At 41.1% G+C, this 18,280-nt stretch overlaps 1 protein-coding gene across 2 annotated transcripts in view; it reads left to right on the top strand.

Annotated features, from left to right (window-relative positions):
• The window catches only part of PLCL2 (phospholipase C like 2), a 189,622-nt gene that overhangs the window by 99,949 nt on the left and 71,393 nt on the right, over positions 1–18,280 (top strand). For both annotated transcript variants that reach the window (XM_073333540.1, XM_073333541.1), the window contains exons 3-4: positions 371–2,854; positions 7,167–7,370. In XM_073333540.1, coding sequence (XP_073189641.1) covers positions 371–2,854; positions 7,167–7,370 — 2,688 coding nt within the window. The remainder of the gene's footprint in view (positions 1–370; positions 2,855–7,166; positions 7,371–18,280) is intronic.

Genomic DNA, 18,280 nt, shown 5'->3' with positions numbered 1-18,280 from the left:
AGGGCTCAGGGGAACAGATTATTTCCCACCATCTTGTTAGTAGAATGTGAGATACCTACTTCATCATGCTGCTACTAACAAAATACTATGCATTTTTTACTTTTAAAACCAAAAATTTTGTAGGCATACAAAACCTAAGCTTTGTGATACAGAAAAAAACATTTTTTAAAAATGCCAGATACATAGGTATGCAAACACAATTATTAGCAGTTGTTAATATGTCAGATTTTGCATTTGTGGTGTCAGAACAAAAGATTTGTTGTCCAACATACCTTCTTTAGATTTTCCTCAATTAATTTTTGAACTTTGATCATAAAGATCTTGCATGTCATATAAACAAGCTCATATTGACTTTTTTTTTTATCCACAGGATGGTACAAAACAAAAGAGAGAACGGAAGAAGACTGTGTCATTTAGCAGCATGCCGACTGAGAAGAAGATCAGTAGTGCAAGTGACTGTATTAATGCAATGGTTGAAGGCTCTGAGCTCAAAAAGTTTCGGTCCAACTCTAGAGTATATCACCGGTACTTTCTTTTAGATGCAGATATGCAGTCCCTGCGTTGGGAACCTTCAAAGAAGGATTCAGAAAAAGCAAAGATTGATATTAAATCAATCAAAGAAGTGAGAACAGGAAAAAATACAGATATATTCCGCAGCAATGGAATTTATGACCAGATATCAGAAGACTGTGCATTTTCCATTATTTATGGAGATAATTATGAGTCTCTAGATCTCGTTGCTAACTCAGCAGATGTTGCAAACATTTGGGTTACTGGGCTAAGATACCTAATTTCTTATGGAAAACATACACTAGATATGATAGAAAGTAGCCAAGATAATATGCGGACTTCATGGGTTTCACAAATGTTCAGCGAAACTGATGCAGATAATTTTGGACATATAGCCCTGTATAAAGCTGTGCAGTTTATAAAAAAATTAAATCCGGGTTTAAAAACAAGTAAAATTGAGCTGAAGTTCAAAGAGTTACATCGATCCAAGGACAAAACTGGTACTGAAATCACAAAGGAAGAATTTATTGAAGTTTTCCATGAGCTTTGTACCCGACCTGAGATCTACTTCTTATTGGTTCAGTTTTCCAGCAATAAAGAATTCCTAGATACCAAGGACCTTATGATGTTTTTAGAAGCAGAACAGGGAATGGCACATGTCACAGAAGAAATAAGCCTTGAAATTATTCACAAATATGAACCATCAAATGAGGGCCAGGAAAAGGGCTGGCTCTCTATAGATGGTTTTACTAATTATCTTACTTCACCTGACTGTCATATATTTGATCCAGAGCATAAAAAAGTTTGTCAGGATATGAAACAACCTTTATCCCATTATTTCATAAACTCATCTCACAATACATACTTGATAGAGGACCAGTTCCGAGGTCCATCTGATATCACAGGATATATTCGTGCTCTTAAAATGGGTTGCCGAAGTGTTGAATTGGATGTATGGGATGGTCCAGATAATGAGCCTGTAATTTATACAGGACATACAATGACATCACAGATAGTCTTCCGCAGTGTAATTGACATTATTAACAAGTACGCATTTTTTGCTTCAGAATACCCTCTTATTCTGTGTTTAGAAAATCATTGTTCTATTAAGCAGCAGAAAGTAATGGTTCAACACATGAAAATTTTGGGGGACAAGCTACACACACAGTCTCCAAACATAGAAGAGTCTTATCTTCCCTCACCTGACTCACTTAAAGGGAAAATACTAATTAAAGCAAAGAAGCTTTCCTCTAATTGCTCTGGGCAAGAGGGAGATGTTACAGATGAAGATGAAGGAGCAGAAATGTCACAAAGAGTAGGGAAAGAGGGAGCAGAACAACAGAACACTGTGATAGTGAAACGATTTCAGCTTTGCAAAGAGCTTTCCGAATTGGTAAGCATATGTAAATCAGTTCAGTTCAAAGAGTTTCAAGTCTCATTTCAGCTTCAGAAATACTGGGAAGTTTGTTCATTTAATGAAGTGCTTGCTAGCAAATATGCCAATGAATATCCAGGAGATTTTGTAAATTACAACAAACGTTTTCTTGCTAGGGTTTTTCCTAGTCCTATGAGGATTGACTCTAGTAATATGAATCCCCAGGATTTTTGGAAGTGTGGCTGTCAGATAGTAGCCATGAACTTTCAGACACCTGGCCTAATGATGGACCTTAACATTGGTTGGTTTCGACAAAATGGGAATTGTGGCTATGTCCTTCGTCCTGCCATCATGCGAGAGGAAGTATCCTTCTTCAGTGCAAATACAAAAGATACTGTGCCTGGAGTTTCACCTCAACTTCTTCATGTTAAAATTATTAGTGGGCAAAACTTTCCTAAACCCAAAGGGTCAGGTGCCAAAGGTGATGTTGTAGATCCTTATGTATATGTAGAAATTCATGGAATCCCAGCAGACTGTGCAGAAAAAAGGACAAAAACTGTGCATCAGAATGGAGACAATCCAATTTTTGATGAAAGTTTTGAATTTCAAATTAATCTTCCTGAACTAGCCGTCATGCGTTTTGTAGTACTAGATGATGATTACATTGGGGATGAATTTATTGGGCAGTACACTATTCCCTTTGAGTGTTTACAGACAGGCTATAGGCATGTTCCACTGCAATCTTTAACTGGAGAAATTTTAGCACATGCTTTCTTGTTTGTACATGTTGCCATTACTAATCGAAGGGGTGGTGGAAAACCTCATAAACGGGGCCTCTCAGTGAGGAAAGGAAAGAAATCCAGGGAATATGCCTCTATGAGAACATTATGGATTAAGACCATAGATGAAGTATTCAAGAATGCTCTCCAGCCTATACGGGATGCTACGGATTTGAGAGAAAATATGCAGGTACAGTTTTTACGATGAAATTATCAATGTTTTTGCCACAGTTGTACTTTTGCATTATGGTGTGTCTGCAGTGTGTGTTACATAGATATGTAAATGTTAACTGCATTTTATAATAGTATTGATTTATCACGTTTTTATGCTGAACGAATTTAAAAACAGACTCTATTTGAACAGCAGCTGGATGATATTAAGATAACTCCTGGTACAAACACATGGTTTGTGCTACAATTCAGGCCTATTAATTGGCCCTATTTCTTGAGAAGGAATATACTAGATATACTGGAGAAAAAGGTAGAGGCTACTTTTCAGCTTCAAGAACTTAAGTAAAAAAGAAGTGCAGGGAGAAAACATTACTAACAATAACAAAACTTGTGAACAGTTTACTGTATATTCAAAGACCCCTCATATCTGAAAGAATTCTCAAGGACCCTGTAAATGGAACATAGCATAATGGCTTCCTCATCTCTTTATGAGGTGAAAATTTTCCTCACATCACTAGCAGATCTTTCAAAGAGATCTTTCCCTTCCCAGGATCCAAAAGAGAACTAGTATTTTACAAACACTTTAAATGGGGATGGAGTTACTCCTTCTCCCCTAAAGGGCGTGTTTCAAAGACTGCAATATCAAATAAATTCAGTATCACAGAATGATAGGAAGTAGTGTAGGCTAAGATGCTGGGTTATGGATCCCACTGTTGGATTGCATCTTTTGGGTGTTGATAAAGATTCCTGGTACAAGAACTGATCTAGGACAGAAGTAGAGAAAAATGTAAAGATTAATATTCTGTTTGATGAAGCTTTTAACTATATAAAAACTACAGTAAAAGTCCTAGCACTAAAAAATAAAATTAAGTATAACCGTATCAAAAAAGTTACCTATTAAATCTTCTTATTTTATATGACTTTAAGGAAAAACTCGTTCAGAGAAACGTGCTTGAGGCTCAATTCCAGATTTTAAAAGGGTGTGTATTTGTACTGTATATCAGTGCAGATAACTTTTGTTTATGAATAAAGTTATGTTGAAAGTTGTAATAAATGAAAGATTTTAACAGTATTGCAAACTTTAAAGATTATACTTGTTCTTCTGAATTGTATCCAGCAGCTTCCCCATTCCATTCAGTATGATTTATGCCAAAGACATTATTATATGCAAAGATCACAAACAAAATTTGGAGGCATGATTATGACTGGTAAATGAGATTCAGGTTGCAGACTGGATGTGAATCTAATCTGTAATTAAGGAAGGTCTGTTATTCCGTTGTGTACTGTCTAGGAGATTTCTTTTAAGGTGTCTTAATCAAGGATAGCCTGGATCTAAGACTTGAATATACAAAAAGAAGGTGTGATCGTAACTAGCATGCTATTTTATTTTTCAGAATTGGTGTGTTTTTGAAAAATGTAATTTTATTAGGGTTTTTAGGAGTGCTAGGGAAGGAGTTTTCTTTTATGCATTTCATTCTGTTACTTTGAAAGATGCACTTACATCTTCCCATCTTATTACTAGCATAGCTGGAAATGTCCACAAGACAAATATAGTTTAGGTGGATGATAGAATAATTTTGATTATTTGAGCTGACAGATTTGCATGATGTGTTGCACACTTGTTCTTATGAATTGTGTCCAGTCTCCTACAACTTCCCCATTCCATTCCATAAGCAAAGATTATTAGCAAAATGTGGAGGAATGATTATGACTGGTAAATGAGATTCAGATTGCAGACTAGATATGAATTTAATCTGTAATTAACGAGAGGCTCTAATTCCATTTTGTGTATAGGCTAGGAGATTTTTTTAAAGTGCCTTAAGGAGAAACCTGGATCCTAAGACTTGAATGTACAATAAGAAGGTGTGCTCGTAACTAGTATGCTATTTTATTTTTCAGATTGGTGTGTTTTTGAAAAACGTAATTTAGTAGGGTTTTTTAGGGTCAGTGCATGGGAAGGAATTTCCTTGTATGCATTTCATTCTGTTACTTTGAAAGATGTACTTACATCTTCCCAATTTATCAGTAGCATACCTGGAAATGTCCCCAAGAGGGATATAGTTTAGGTGAATGATAGAATGCTAATTTTGATTATTTTAACTGACAGATTTGCATAATGTGTCTATAAAAATTTAAATTGTAATATAAATATAATCTCTGCTACACAGGTGTTTATACTACACCTGTATAAACTGTCCTAAAAATAAATGAAAAAATCCCATTAAAATACAGACAATTGCAAAATGTATGTCAGGGAATTTGAAATAGTTTAATTTCTTAATTACATATTCATTTACTACTATAATTGCCATGATATAGCAACTAGAAAGACAGACAACTTCGGGTATCTAGGGATTCTAAATATGAAATAGAAAAGTATTTCATGGAATAAAGTACACATAGGAGTATAGTGAACTACACCAAGATTTTGTTTGAGTAATCATTAGAATCCTTTTATCCATACTAGGCCTTTTTTCTGTAGTCAGCAATATGCATCGTGTTAGTAATACAAAAGCTTGTATCACTATCACAGCTGAGTGTATGATGTCAGTGATTATACTGGATAGGGTATAGAACATCCACTTTGCTTGGCAGTGCAGAAAATCATGAAAGTCAGCATGGCCTAGTGGGTAAGACATCAAACTGGGAGCCAGAAGACCTGAATTCTGCTCACTGTCCTGCCACTGACTTGCTATGTACCCTTAGACAAGCCACTTAACTTCTCTGGGTCTTAGTTTTCTTTTCTGTAAAATTGCTGTTTGTAATGTTTATCCACATTTGTAAAGTTTGAGATCTATGAATGAAGATCAGTATAAGGCCTGTCTTTTCAGATGTCCTGTTGTTTTATTAAATTCCAATCTAATTATTACAAATAGCCTTGGTTTACTAAACAGTGAAAACAAATTATTTGAAAGGCAAAATTAATAGATTCCAAGGCCAGAAGGAACCATTGTGATCATCTAGTTTGACCTCCTGTGTAACACAGGCCATAGAACTTCCACAAAATAATTCCTAGAACATATTTTCTTAGAAAAATATCCAATCTTGAGTTAAAAATTGTCAGTATTGGATAATCGATCACAACCCCTAGGTTAAATTGTTCCAATGGCTAATTACTATCACAATTAAAAATTGATGTTAATAGTTGTGTGATGTACCAGTCACTGCACTGGAAATAACTTATGTATACAAATTCATACATAATAGGTTCTTTTTAAAAATAGGTTGAGGTCAACTTGATGTGGATTGTCTGTTAAAAGTGGCCTACGTATTTAAGCCCTGATTCCCATTTACACTAAAACTTTACACCCTTCTGGCAGTATAAAGGGTCTTTCAGAAAGTAAAAATGTCACTCAAGACCTATATGCTATATGTCATATGCTTTAAAATATGTGCAGAATATCCCAAATGACCAAGATAAGAGGAGCACTTGGAACATTTGATACTTAAACTTACTTATTTTTCTCTTACAGGTCCACAAACTCCAGACTTGCCACAGATCGCCACCTCCCACTTGGTGCAACAACCCTAAATTCACTATGGTGGAGAGCACTCCCATCATGGGAGTTGACAGGAGGCTGGAATCATTTTATAGGATTAAGATAAATGGCTGATGTTTACAATATTTCAATGTTTCTTAAGTTTAAACATATATATTTTATATTCTAGCCTACAAAATACAAAATAAAAATACTATAAACTCTTGGAATATGTACAATATTGGGTTTAACAAGTACTCTTAGAAGGTCATCTAAGTGATAGTGTGACATCACTAGTGGAGTGCAGCGTTCTGGCATCACACCAAGTGGGAGCCAGCAGATCCTCAGCATGTCTGGAGAATGCTGACATACAATAGGTATGTTTAAAGTTACAAATGGACTGACTTGCCCCCTCCACCTTACTAAGTTTATTTGAGACATTCAGCACATAACATTTAAGCAGTTGGATTTAAAAACATTTTAAATACTTTCTGAAACTTTTCAAAAGCTTGTTCAATCAACATGGATTAGTAGTTCATTGTTTTTATATTTATTGACAAATTGAAGTTAATAGTAGCATATTACAACCTCTTTATTCTAAGTAACATTTATTTTCTGTAGCAGGATTTTAAGTCTCTTTGAATTTTTAATATCTCTGATAAATAAAATATTGCAAATATCTATGGTACTTTGGAAAACTGCAATTTTTCCAGGACGAAACCATTGATAATTCTACACCATCGCTGGGTTATAACTATTATACAATGAAATATAAGTCTATTAAACTGAATGAATGAGAGATTAAAAAGCATGTTTAACTGTAAAGTAATTTCTTTATTTTCTTTTTAACAGAATGCAGTCGTTTCATTCAAAGAATTATGTGGCCTTTCTCCTGTAGCAAATCTTATGCAGTGTATTCTGGCAGTGTCTACCCGCTTGGTTGGACCTGAGAGTACACCACTGGTACTACTGAATCTCAGTGATCAGTATCCCACTATGGAGATACAAGGGACTGTTCCAGAGGTCTTGAAAAAGATTGTAACTGCGTATGACATAGTGAGTAGTCCTTTGTGGTTTATGTATGCTGCTTGAAAGACTTTCTTTTTATAATATACTGTACCATGCCTGTTTTGAAAGGTCATTCTAATCTATGACTTCCTATTTCATACTTCATTACTTGTGCTTGAAAATTTATTCCCATGAACATTCAGCATCTGACACTGTTTTTATGTGCGGTGAATGTAAAAATTAATACCTCTCACCTCATGCAAATTCACAAGACTTTGTATTAGTGTATGTAAATATGAAATTTAACTGTTTACGCATTAACTTGTAACTTTTTGCATATTGATAGCTTTTTCACGGGTGCATAGTGATTTGTTACATTACATTTTTGAATTTATAGAGCTGTAGTTCTTTTCACCGTTGATTCAAAGAGTAGAAAATGTTAATGTTTTTAGGAACTGTGATTTTATGAGCAGCGTGATACTGTTGAAATCCTCATTTTTTTTCATATATATATATATGTTGCATCTGTCCTGTACGTCTCATTTATTTTGGCAGTTGTACATTCTATAATCAGCTCTAATTTTCACTTTAGCTGTTCTAAACTTTAGCAAATCTGTAGATGGTGTCTTTAGAAACTAGAAATATTCAGAAATACATAAAAATATCAAAAGTATACTGCATGGGGAAAGAAAGAACTGTGTAAAAAAAGACTAAAGGATATGAATGCTGTAGCAGAGTGATGAATTATGTAGTTTACATTATGTATATATAAGGAGGAAAATCCAACAGTTTAAAACCTCCACCTGATTTCAGTTGCAGAAATATGACATGGGGAAGAGACAATCTGTCACATAGGGTTAGAGCTTTTGATTTTTTTAAATGAACTCCTCTAAAATTGGAATATGATGATATGTAGATATTCTCTTCCAGGATTTTTCTATTAGTGTTGTGTTTTCAAACAAAACAGCGCAACTGTTTCCCTTTTTAAAAAAATTAGAAAATCGAACCATTAACCTAGGATCTGAAAATATGTATATGGAGTTACATTTTAGAGCTAATTTCCTGGCACAAATAGCTTTGGAATAGTAACCATACCAGACCCTTCATACTTACAGGAGCTCACACGGTATTACTGTTTGTAGAAAGAAAAATTAGTTAACTAGGAGTTCAGGTAGAACTATGGGATCGGTGCACGGCTCAGTGATGTAAACACAGGTGCAGTTTGGTTTAAACGATACCATACTGTGTAATTACTGTAAGATTAGGATATTATAGTACAAAGTGTTCTTAATTGTTGGGATTACAGATAAAATGAACCTCTGTTGTTGTCCATGGAAAATGTGTCTAAATGTCTGGTTGTTCTGAGGTTGGTGACAATGGGAGCACAGTTGCTCCTTTCTGGGCATTTCTATACTATCCATAAATTTGGAATATCTGGATTTTTAGAATTAGGATTTTTTTAAATGGTAATTCTCTTAAAGAATTTTCAAAAAAGGGTCATTGTTATGTCTATTCAACCTTAACTCCAGGGTGGTGAAATTATTTGCCTGGGCATTTCAACTGTTCCAAAAAAAAAAAAAAAAAGGATTTCTCAGTGACAAAACTCCCAGAAAACTTTGCAAGTTGCACCAAGATAGACCTTTCCTTCCCAGAGAGTTTCATACCTCCACTTTCTTTCTTTCTAATATTCCTCTTACCATGAGGCTTTGTCTTTCATGTGGCTTTTCCTTTCCTCTTTTAGTCTGTGCATTGTTGGAATATAAAGCGTGCTTTGACTTGATGCATGCTTTATAGAAAACCAGCAGAAATAAAGAATTCATTATGTACATATAAAAGGCGATCATATCTGCAAAGTTGTACACACAAATCATCTCCTTCCCCAAAAAAAGATAAAGGCAACAACACATGCCAGGATCAGCAGGGAAAAAAGTGGAATTTCTAGAGCAAAGTGATTTTGAAGATATGATAAAAAATGAGATACACTTCATTTTTTGGAACCTCTTTATCTTGGAAATCCCTTGTCTAATTTGACAGAAACATTTCAGAAAATTTTTTATTGTGGGCTGAGAACTAATGGTAAAATTTCACATGGTTACATTTGATTCTAATGGATGTCATGGGATACACAGGCCCTTTTAAGGTTCATAAGCAGATTCCTCCTTCTTCGAGTGCTTGCTCATGTTGATTCCGTTGTCGGTGTGCGCACGCCCATGAGCACAGTCGTCAGGGGTTTTTGCCTTAGCAGTCTCCGTAGGGCCAGCTGTGTCACCCCCTTGAGTGCTGCACTCATGCACTCATAGATCAGGTGCTGCCGGCCCTACACCCTCTCAGTTCATTTTCACCGCCCGTGGTGGTCAGTCAGAGTGCCTTTCCTTGCTCATCAAGGGCTAGCGGTTTTTCTTATCTCAAACTGTGTGCCTTAAGGCTTTGTATATAGTTATTATTTGTGTTAAGTACCTGTTTATTGTAGTAGTTTGTTAGTAGTTAGGTCCCAGTGGGGATTCTGACTCCGATGGGGCATGTCCCGGTCTTCGGGTTTTAAGCCCTGCAAATCCTGTAACTGGTCTATGCCTGTTAGCGACCCCATGGCAGCTGTCTCAAGTGCTAGAGGGAAGTGCACATTAAAGAGAGGTGCTGGATTTGTAAAAACTTTCAGCCTCGCACGCAGAAGGAGTGGGACATCCGGCTCAGAGCTTTCCTTATGGAGTCTGCTCAGCATCGGTATGAAGTACGCCACCGGGGCCCACCCGGCACCACTTTATGTCGCTGGTACCAAAGAAGAGGGCAAAGAAGCACAGCTCCCCACCGCCGTCAGAGAAGGGCCAGTTGACAGTAAGCAAAGAACCTGCCCCAGATCACCCGTCCACCCCAGAGCCCTGCAGTCGGCCCTCTCTAGTTGGGACCGTTAGCGCAGTAAAAGGTCCTCCTCCAATTCCTGCAAGTTGAGACTGGACCAACTTCCCCACTGGCACCAATGCCTTTGAGAGCTCAGGCAATGAAAGAGCAAAAGCCGCCTGTGCTGCCAGTGAATCTAGTGCTGCAGGCTTTGGCTAAGGCTCCCCAAGAGGGCAAGCCAGCTGATGTAGCTCCCTAGGGAGTGGTGGAGCACCGCCGATCCCTTGAGACGATGGCGTGCTCTTCACCTTTGCACTGCTTGACACCAGTGCCATTGTCGAGATTGGCACAGACTCACCGTCAGTCACCGTCCCCACAGTCATGGTCGCCGTCATCTCAACGCGGCTTGCCGAGAGAGAGGCATCAATCCCCCTATTACTGGTGCCGGTCACCATCCTGGAAGTTGTCCTATCACTAATCCCATCTCCTTCCCGCCTCCAAGCTCCTCGGCACTGTCCCCGGTCACCGCACCGTCGGTACCAGTCCCCTCAGGCGTGGCACCAGTCCCTGGTGTCAGTGGCCTCTACGGTCCCTCCATGGTCTCCAGAAGGGGACTCCTCTGGATCTCAGGGCCGCTTCAGCCCATCGCCTCATACCCAGTGACAAGATTGGATGTCCAAGCCAACATTGGTGATACCGGGACAATGGCAGCCAGGCAAGTGGCCAGCGCAGTGGCCATGTTGGAATGCCTGGGGGGTTCTGCTCATGGTGATGCCCCCTTCGGTCCACTCGTTGGCCACTGCCACGGAACAGCAGCCATCGGCAGCAGGCCCAGTACCAGAAGCACACCCGGTGGCTGAGTCTCAGGAGGCTGTGCCTACCCCCAAGCTATCCTCCCCAGCGGAGGAGGAAGACCAGTCTCCCCGTCCACCGTTGCAGTCCTCCTACAAGGCGATCGTGGGATGCTCCAGAGCCGGCCTGCCTGATGATGTTAAAAACCACCAGGCCTTATTTCAGTGATTGTCTGAAAACTTGGGCCTGGAAGTGGAGTTGATGGCTGAACAGGAGGACACCCTGTTCAACGTCCTGTCAGCCTCGACTCCTACCCATGTCGCACTACCGGCATGAAAGGGTCTTCAAAATTGCCAGGGCCATTTGGCAGATGCCCTCCTCCATCCCTCCCACCTCAAACCATGCTGAGAAAAAGTACTTTGTCCCAGCCAAAATTTTGAGTATTATTATACCCAGCTTCCTCCCAGCTTGTTGGTGATCTCCACAGCCAATGAAAAGGAGAGACAGGGGCACTCTAGTTCCACCTCAAGAAATAAGGAGACCAGGCGACTGGACTTGTTTAGAAGAAAAATTTATTCCACTCTAAGTCTACAGTTTCGGGTGGCGAACCTCTTGGGCCATTATAACTTCAATTTATGGGACACTCTCCATAAGTTTGAGGAGTCCCTCCCACAAGACTGGGTCCAAGAATTTGTCACTCTGGTGCAGGAGGGTACCATGGCAACCTGGTGTGCCCTTCAGATGGCGTGGATATGGCAGTCTTGGCAGCCAGGATGGTGGTGTCCATGATGGCGATGAGCTTCTGGCTTCAAACCACTGGACTCTCCCCGGAGATGCAGAACTCCATTCAAGACCTCCCTTTCGATTGGAACAGTCTGTTCTGTGATCATATGGATGCAAGGCTGCATGGAATGAAGGACACCAAAGCCAACCTCTGTTCACTGGGCATTCACACGCCACAGTCAGCACGTAAGCATTTCTGGCCACCCCCACCACCAAGGTCATAGCAGCCTTGTTCTGGGCTTGCTAGAAGAAGGGACAGGGACACTGCATTTAGTTGTCACTGCCCTTCTGTCTCCCACTGTGCAGCCTGCCCAGGCCAACCATTCTGCAGGGCAGAAGCATTTGTTTTGATGGCATGTTTGAGAGTGACACTCCAGCTAATTCCCCAGATCCACTGCTACATTTCCTCAACCACCTTTTCCCCATCACTCTGCCTGGTTGCGGGTTACATCAGGCCATGGGGTCCTGGTCATAATAGCTCGTGTCTATACCCTGCAATTTTTAGCCCCCCCCTCCCCACTTCCTCGTCCCTCTTCAGGGACCCTTCTCACAAGCAACTCCTCATTTAGGAGGTCAAGAACCTGCTTCATTTGGGGGCCATGGATGGGCATGAAAGGAAAGGGGTTCTACTCCTGCTATTTCCTAATCCCGAAAGCAAAAGGGGGCCTCAGAGCCATCATGGACCTGCATCGCCTCAACAAGTCTCTCAAGAAGTTGAAGTTTCTCATGGTCTCCCTGACCGCCATCATCCCATCCCTGGATACGGAACACGGGTACATCGCTCTCAACTTGAAAGACGCTTACTTCCGTATTTCTATATTCCCAGGCCACAGGTGCTTACTCCATTTTATGGTGGGAGGACACCATTTCCAGTTCACGGCACTCTCTTTGGCTCTGAGGATGTTCACAAAGTGCACCTCAGACATCCGGGGGGGTCCACCTGTTTCCGTACCTCAACAACTAGCTAATCAAGGGCAAGTCTCTGGATCAGGTGCAGAGGAGCCTCGACCTGGTGCACTCCACTTGCTGTGACCTGGGCCTGTTGATAAACACAGAAAAGTCCACATTAACACCAGTCCAATGCATAGAGGTCATCTGGGACATTCTTGATTCCACGCGGGCCAGGGCCTTCCTTCCAGAAGAATGTTTTTGGGTCATGGTGGATCTAATCTGCCATTTAAGGAACCACCTGCTCACTACAGCCCACACCTGCCTACATCTGATGGGGCACATGGCCACATGCACGTACGTGTCAGCCATGCTCAACTCCATCTGCGGCCTCTGCAGGTGTGCCTGGACTCTGTCTATATCCCCAATAGGCACTCCCTGGACCAAATGGTTATGGTGATGAGCCATGTCATTTTGTCCCTGAATTGGTGGCTAGTTGGTGCTGCAGGGGGTTCCCTTTGCGATACCGTCCCCATTGCTTACCCTGGTCTCCAACGCCTTGAATCCGGGCTGGGGAACCCAGCTGGGTGAGCTCAGCACTCAGGGCTGTTGGCTATGGGACAATCTAGCCCTCCTTATCAATGCCTGGCCTGCCAGGTGTTTTTGCCTCACCTGAAAGGCAAGGCAGTGCAGGTCCTGACAGACAATACCGCCACGATGTATTACATCAACAGGCAGGAGGGGGCCCTTTGTCAGGAGGCGCTCAGCCTTTGGGACTTCTGTGTGCAGCATGCCATTCGTCTAATCACCGCCCATTTACCCAGCTCCAAGAATGTCCTAGCAGATCGCCTCAACAAGACCTTCTCGTCTCGCCAGGAGTGGTCTCTCCATCTGGAGGTGGTCAATGTAATCTTCCAAAGGTGGGGAACTCCCCAGGTGAACCCGTTCATGTCCAGGCAGAGCAGGAAGAGACACCAGTTTTGATCCACCCAGGGTCTGGACAAAGGTTCCCTTTCGGACCTCATCCTTTGGTCAGGGGCGCTCATGTATGCCTTTCTGCCGGTGCCATTGATCCACAGGGTCCTGGTGAAAGTCAAGCAGGACAGAGCAAGAATCATCCCTGTGACCCCATCAGTACTGGTTCAGCATGCTGTTGTACCTGTCGACAGCCGCCCCTCTTCAGCTGTTTCTTTAACCAGATCTGCTGTTGCAGTACCCCGACAACCTGCTGCATCTGAACCTGGCGGCACTGCACCTGACAGCTTGGCTGAGCATGGACAAAAGGGCATGTTTGGCCCATGTTCAGTAAGTTTTACTCGACAGTAGGAAATCCTTCAACCAGGACAACTTACCTGACAAAATGGAAAAGATTCCAATATTGGGCCTGGGAGCAGCGCCTTTGGGCCTCACTGGCCTCGCTTCAGGACATCCTGGATTAAATGCTGCATCCGAAGCTTCAACAGTTGTCCCTCTCTTCCATCAAAGTCCACCTGGTGGCTATCTCTTTGCTATATCCCCTGGTCCAGGACAGGTTTCTCTTTGCCCATCCCATGACAGCGTGATTCTTGAAAGAGCTGGAGCGTTTCTACCCACACGTCCAGGAACTGGTCCCCCCTTGGGACCTGAATCTTGTGCTGTCCAGGCTCACGGGTCATCTCTTCGAACCCTGGGCTTCCTGGTCCCTCCTGCTTCTCTCCTGGAGGGTTTCTTTCTTGGTCGCTATAACATTGACCCATAAGGTGTCGGAGATCAGGGCTCACTTTAGAACTGTCCTATACTGTCTTCAAGGACAAAGGTCAGCTGTGCCCGCACCTGGCATTTCTGATCAAGGTCATGTCCCAGCTAGTTCGAGAAGATGCTGGCTTCAGCAGAGCAGTGCTACAATCTGCAATGCCTTGAACTCTGAGCCCACCTCCAAGGATTCTGCTTGGGAGTCACCTACAATGGTACATGAGCAAGCATTTGAAGAATTAAAAACGGTTACCCACCTTTTCGTAACTCTTGTTCTTCGAGATGTGTTGTTCATGCCCATTTCATTACCTGCCTTCCTGCCCCTCTGTTGGAGTTGTCAGCAAGAGGGAACTGAGAGGGCGTAGGGCCGGCAGCGCCTGATATACCAGGGCATGAGCGTGACACTCAACGGGGCAACACAGCTGGCCCTAGGGATACCGCTAAGTCAAACATCTCCAATGACTGCGCACGTGAGCGCGTGCACACCTAGAATAGAATCGACATGAACAACGCATCTTGAAGAACAACAGTTATAAAAAGGTGGGTAACCATTTTTGTTGGCAGCCATATTAGTATCCTAGTTTCTGGCAGGGTGTAATGGGAAATAAAGGGGACTATATAAACATTAGCCTTTTCACTAGATGGAGGAGAGACATGAAGGGGATCCAGCCTGTGCTTTATAATTATTTAATGGGGTGGACACCTCAGAGGAGAGTCTGAAACTGACTTTGACACTAGATACATTTTCTTACATTTTGGGGCAAGTTGAAATTAAGATCCTCAGGCAAGGACACTTTCTGTTCACAAATTCCAAGGACATTCTTTTTTTTGTTTTTTGGCCTGCTACTGTTAAGTTAAGAAAAGGAGTACTTGTGGCACCTTAGAGACTAACCAATTTATTTATTTATTTAACCAATAAATTGGTTAGTCTCTAAGGTGCCACAAGTACTCCTTTTCTTTTTGCGAATACAGACTAACACGGCTGTTACTCTGAAAACTGTTAAGTTAGGAGGTAGTTGTGAAAATTAGGTATATAATGCGAAGACAAATTCAGTCTTAACTTAGAGAGAGACTATCACTCTCCATAATAATAATTTCTTACTTTTTTTACTTTGTGCTAGCATGTGCCTCACAGTCTGTTCAGAATTATGTATTAACAGAGTTGCTCCAATTTGTCATTTACTATCAATGTGAAATCAGGATGATAGCAAATATTACCTTGTGAATGTTTTTCAAACAAACCTTGGTTACCATGGTAAGTGCATAGGCTATCTTTGGTTTACATTGTTTTTTCATTCTGGAAGTGGCATGTGGTTAATATGGAAATTTCAAAGCACCCACTGTTTCAGGGTCAGTCTATCTCAGATAGATACAGTAATTTAATATTTAATAGTTCTTTGACAGAAATATTTTCTCGGCTGTAAAAACTACAGTAAACATTTACCCTAGCAAAGTGACCAACAGTTATTCAGTAGAATTTGTTTGCACAGTGAGTGACTAGAGGGCTCTGTATATTTGCTCAATAAACTATGATAGGATTCAAGTCTTCTTCAATGAAAGAGTTAGTCTGCAATAAAGTAATTACTAAAGAGTACAGTACTACAGGGATAAAACTGGTGAAAAGTCTTTAGTACAATACAGGAACAGTATAGTTATTAAAGAAACACCGTCAAGTAAGCATGACTTAATTAGAACATCCCAGGACCCTTGTTATTATACATATTCTTAACAAAAAGATACAATGCATAAAAAAGCTTATTCTAGTCAGTCAGCATTCACTACAGTGTCATTGAAATTTTGGGTATGTTTTACTAGGCATTTGAAGTCAGTGGAAAGACATCTGTTATCTTTAGTGGTAGTTGAATTGGATGCTTAATGTGTATTGTGGGTAAAGTGGACATTTAGTAAGGAAATAGAAATGATAAACACAGGAGCTAAAATACTGGTTCCATAGAAGACAGTGGAGATTTTGCCATTGACTTCATTGGGACCAGAATTTTACCCAGGAATTTTAAAAAGGAGGATGTTCCATATTTGTCTACACTATAGTGAGTCAGGGCATGTTTTCAGAATATTAATTTAAAAAGTAATGAGAATAACCTAAGTCTGTTTCCCAGAATACTGAGATGCTTATTTTCCTAGGTTGATGACTGCGAAAGACTCCTGAATGTAATCTGTACACTTTATAAAAGCATCAGGATATTTTGGTTAGGGACTGGTAAAGGGGACATTTCATAGTATTTTTTCACCATTTAACAATGTGGGGTTTTTTTCCCCCTCAGGTTCATGAAGTGCAGCTTCCTCTGTGTGATACTTCATCATGCACTCGGCTGGTGTCATCACACCCATCACTGAACAGTGTTGCAGACTGAAGCCTGGAGATACGGCAAGTGGTTCTTCCACACCATTGCATTTTTTTCTTAATATCATATACCCTACAGGATAAACAATAGGAATAGTGAAAAAAATTTAAAACTGTGCAATGGCAAGGAAAAGAATACTGATTTTGTCCCCAGTCTGCAGCAATGTGATGAGAGCGATGATATCAGCAAAGTGCATGCTGGGGCATCATACAAAGGAAGCCACCTATTACAGAGAACCTGTCTGTCTGGATGAAGACCCTAATCTAACAAGTATTACTGAAACCTGGTTAGATAATATGCTTGACCTGTTTTGACACAGTTGGTATCAGTCAAGTTTTTGGTACAGTATGAGCCTAAGGGGATTGGAGAAGGGGTGGTGTTTCTGTACCATGTAGGTGGTCTCCTAGCCTAAAACTGGATCAGTTGGAGCTGGGGGTGTGAGTTCCAGATCAAGTAGACATATGCATGCTAGCTGTCACCCAGATAGCTCACAGAAAATAGAAATGTAGCCATAGTAGCATGGGCTGATGCCCACGTGCTGCTGCGAGCGGCAGGATAGGCTAGCTGCCCTGGATATGTATCCAGAGAGTCTGGGCAACTTTGTAGTTGGGATGGCTAGCCCATGCTACTGCTTGCCACTGCCTGTGCTACTGCAGCCACACTATTATTTTTAGGATGTGACCTCAATAAAACCTCACATAAGTATGTCTACTCGAGCTGGGAATCATACACCCAGCTTCATGTATAGATGTAACCATAGTTTATTCATTTTGTATGAGAGTCCTAGGGTAGGGTCAAGCTGGGCTAGTCTTGGTTTATTAATTATCTTTCTCCAAACCCAAATCTTTGTCAGTTGACATTCGAGAAAAGGTGTTGAAGACACTATAACTGATGGTGCTCAGTGACTTCAGCATCCATGTGGATGATGAAAAGGAGTACTTGTGGCACCTTAGAGACTAACCAATTTATTAGAGCATAAGCTTTCGTGAGCTACAGCTCACTTCCTCAGATGCATATCGTGGAAACTGCAGCAGGCTTTATATATACACAGAGAATATGAAACAATACCTATTCCCACCCCACTGTCCTGCTGGTAATAGCTTATCTAAAGTGATCATCAGGTGGGCCATTTCCAGCACAAATCCAGGTTTTCTCACCCTCCACCCCCCCACACAAATTCACTCTCCTGCTGGTGATAGCCCATCCAAAGTGACAACTCTTTACACAATGTGCATGACAATCAAGTTGGGCTATTTCCTGCACAAATCCAGGTTTTCTCACATCCCCCCCACCCCCATACACACACAAACTCACTCTCCTGCTGGTAATAGCTCATCCAAACTGACCACTCTTCAAGTTAAAATCCAAGTTAAACCAGAACATCTGGGGGGGGGATGGGGGGTAGGAAAAAACAAGAGGAAACAGGCTACCTTGCATAATGACTTAGCCACTCCAAGTCTCTATTTAAGCCTAAATTAATAGTATCCAATTTGCAAATGAATTCCAATTCAGCAGTTTCTCGCTGGAGTCTGGATTTGAAGTTTTTTTGTTTTAAGATAGCGACCT

Source organism: Lepidochelys kempii, chromosome 2 (assembly GCF_965140285.1).
Source record: "Lepidochelys kempii isolate rLepKem1 chromosome 2, rLepKem1.hap1, whole genome shotgun sequence".
NCBI classification, from domain to species: Eukaryota; Metazoa; Chordata; order Testudines; family Cheloniidae; genus Lepidochelys; species Lepidochelys kempii.
The sequence above is the reverse complement of the archived record's forward strand: the minus strand, read 5'-3'. Positions and strand labels throughout refer to the sequence as shown.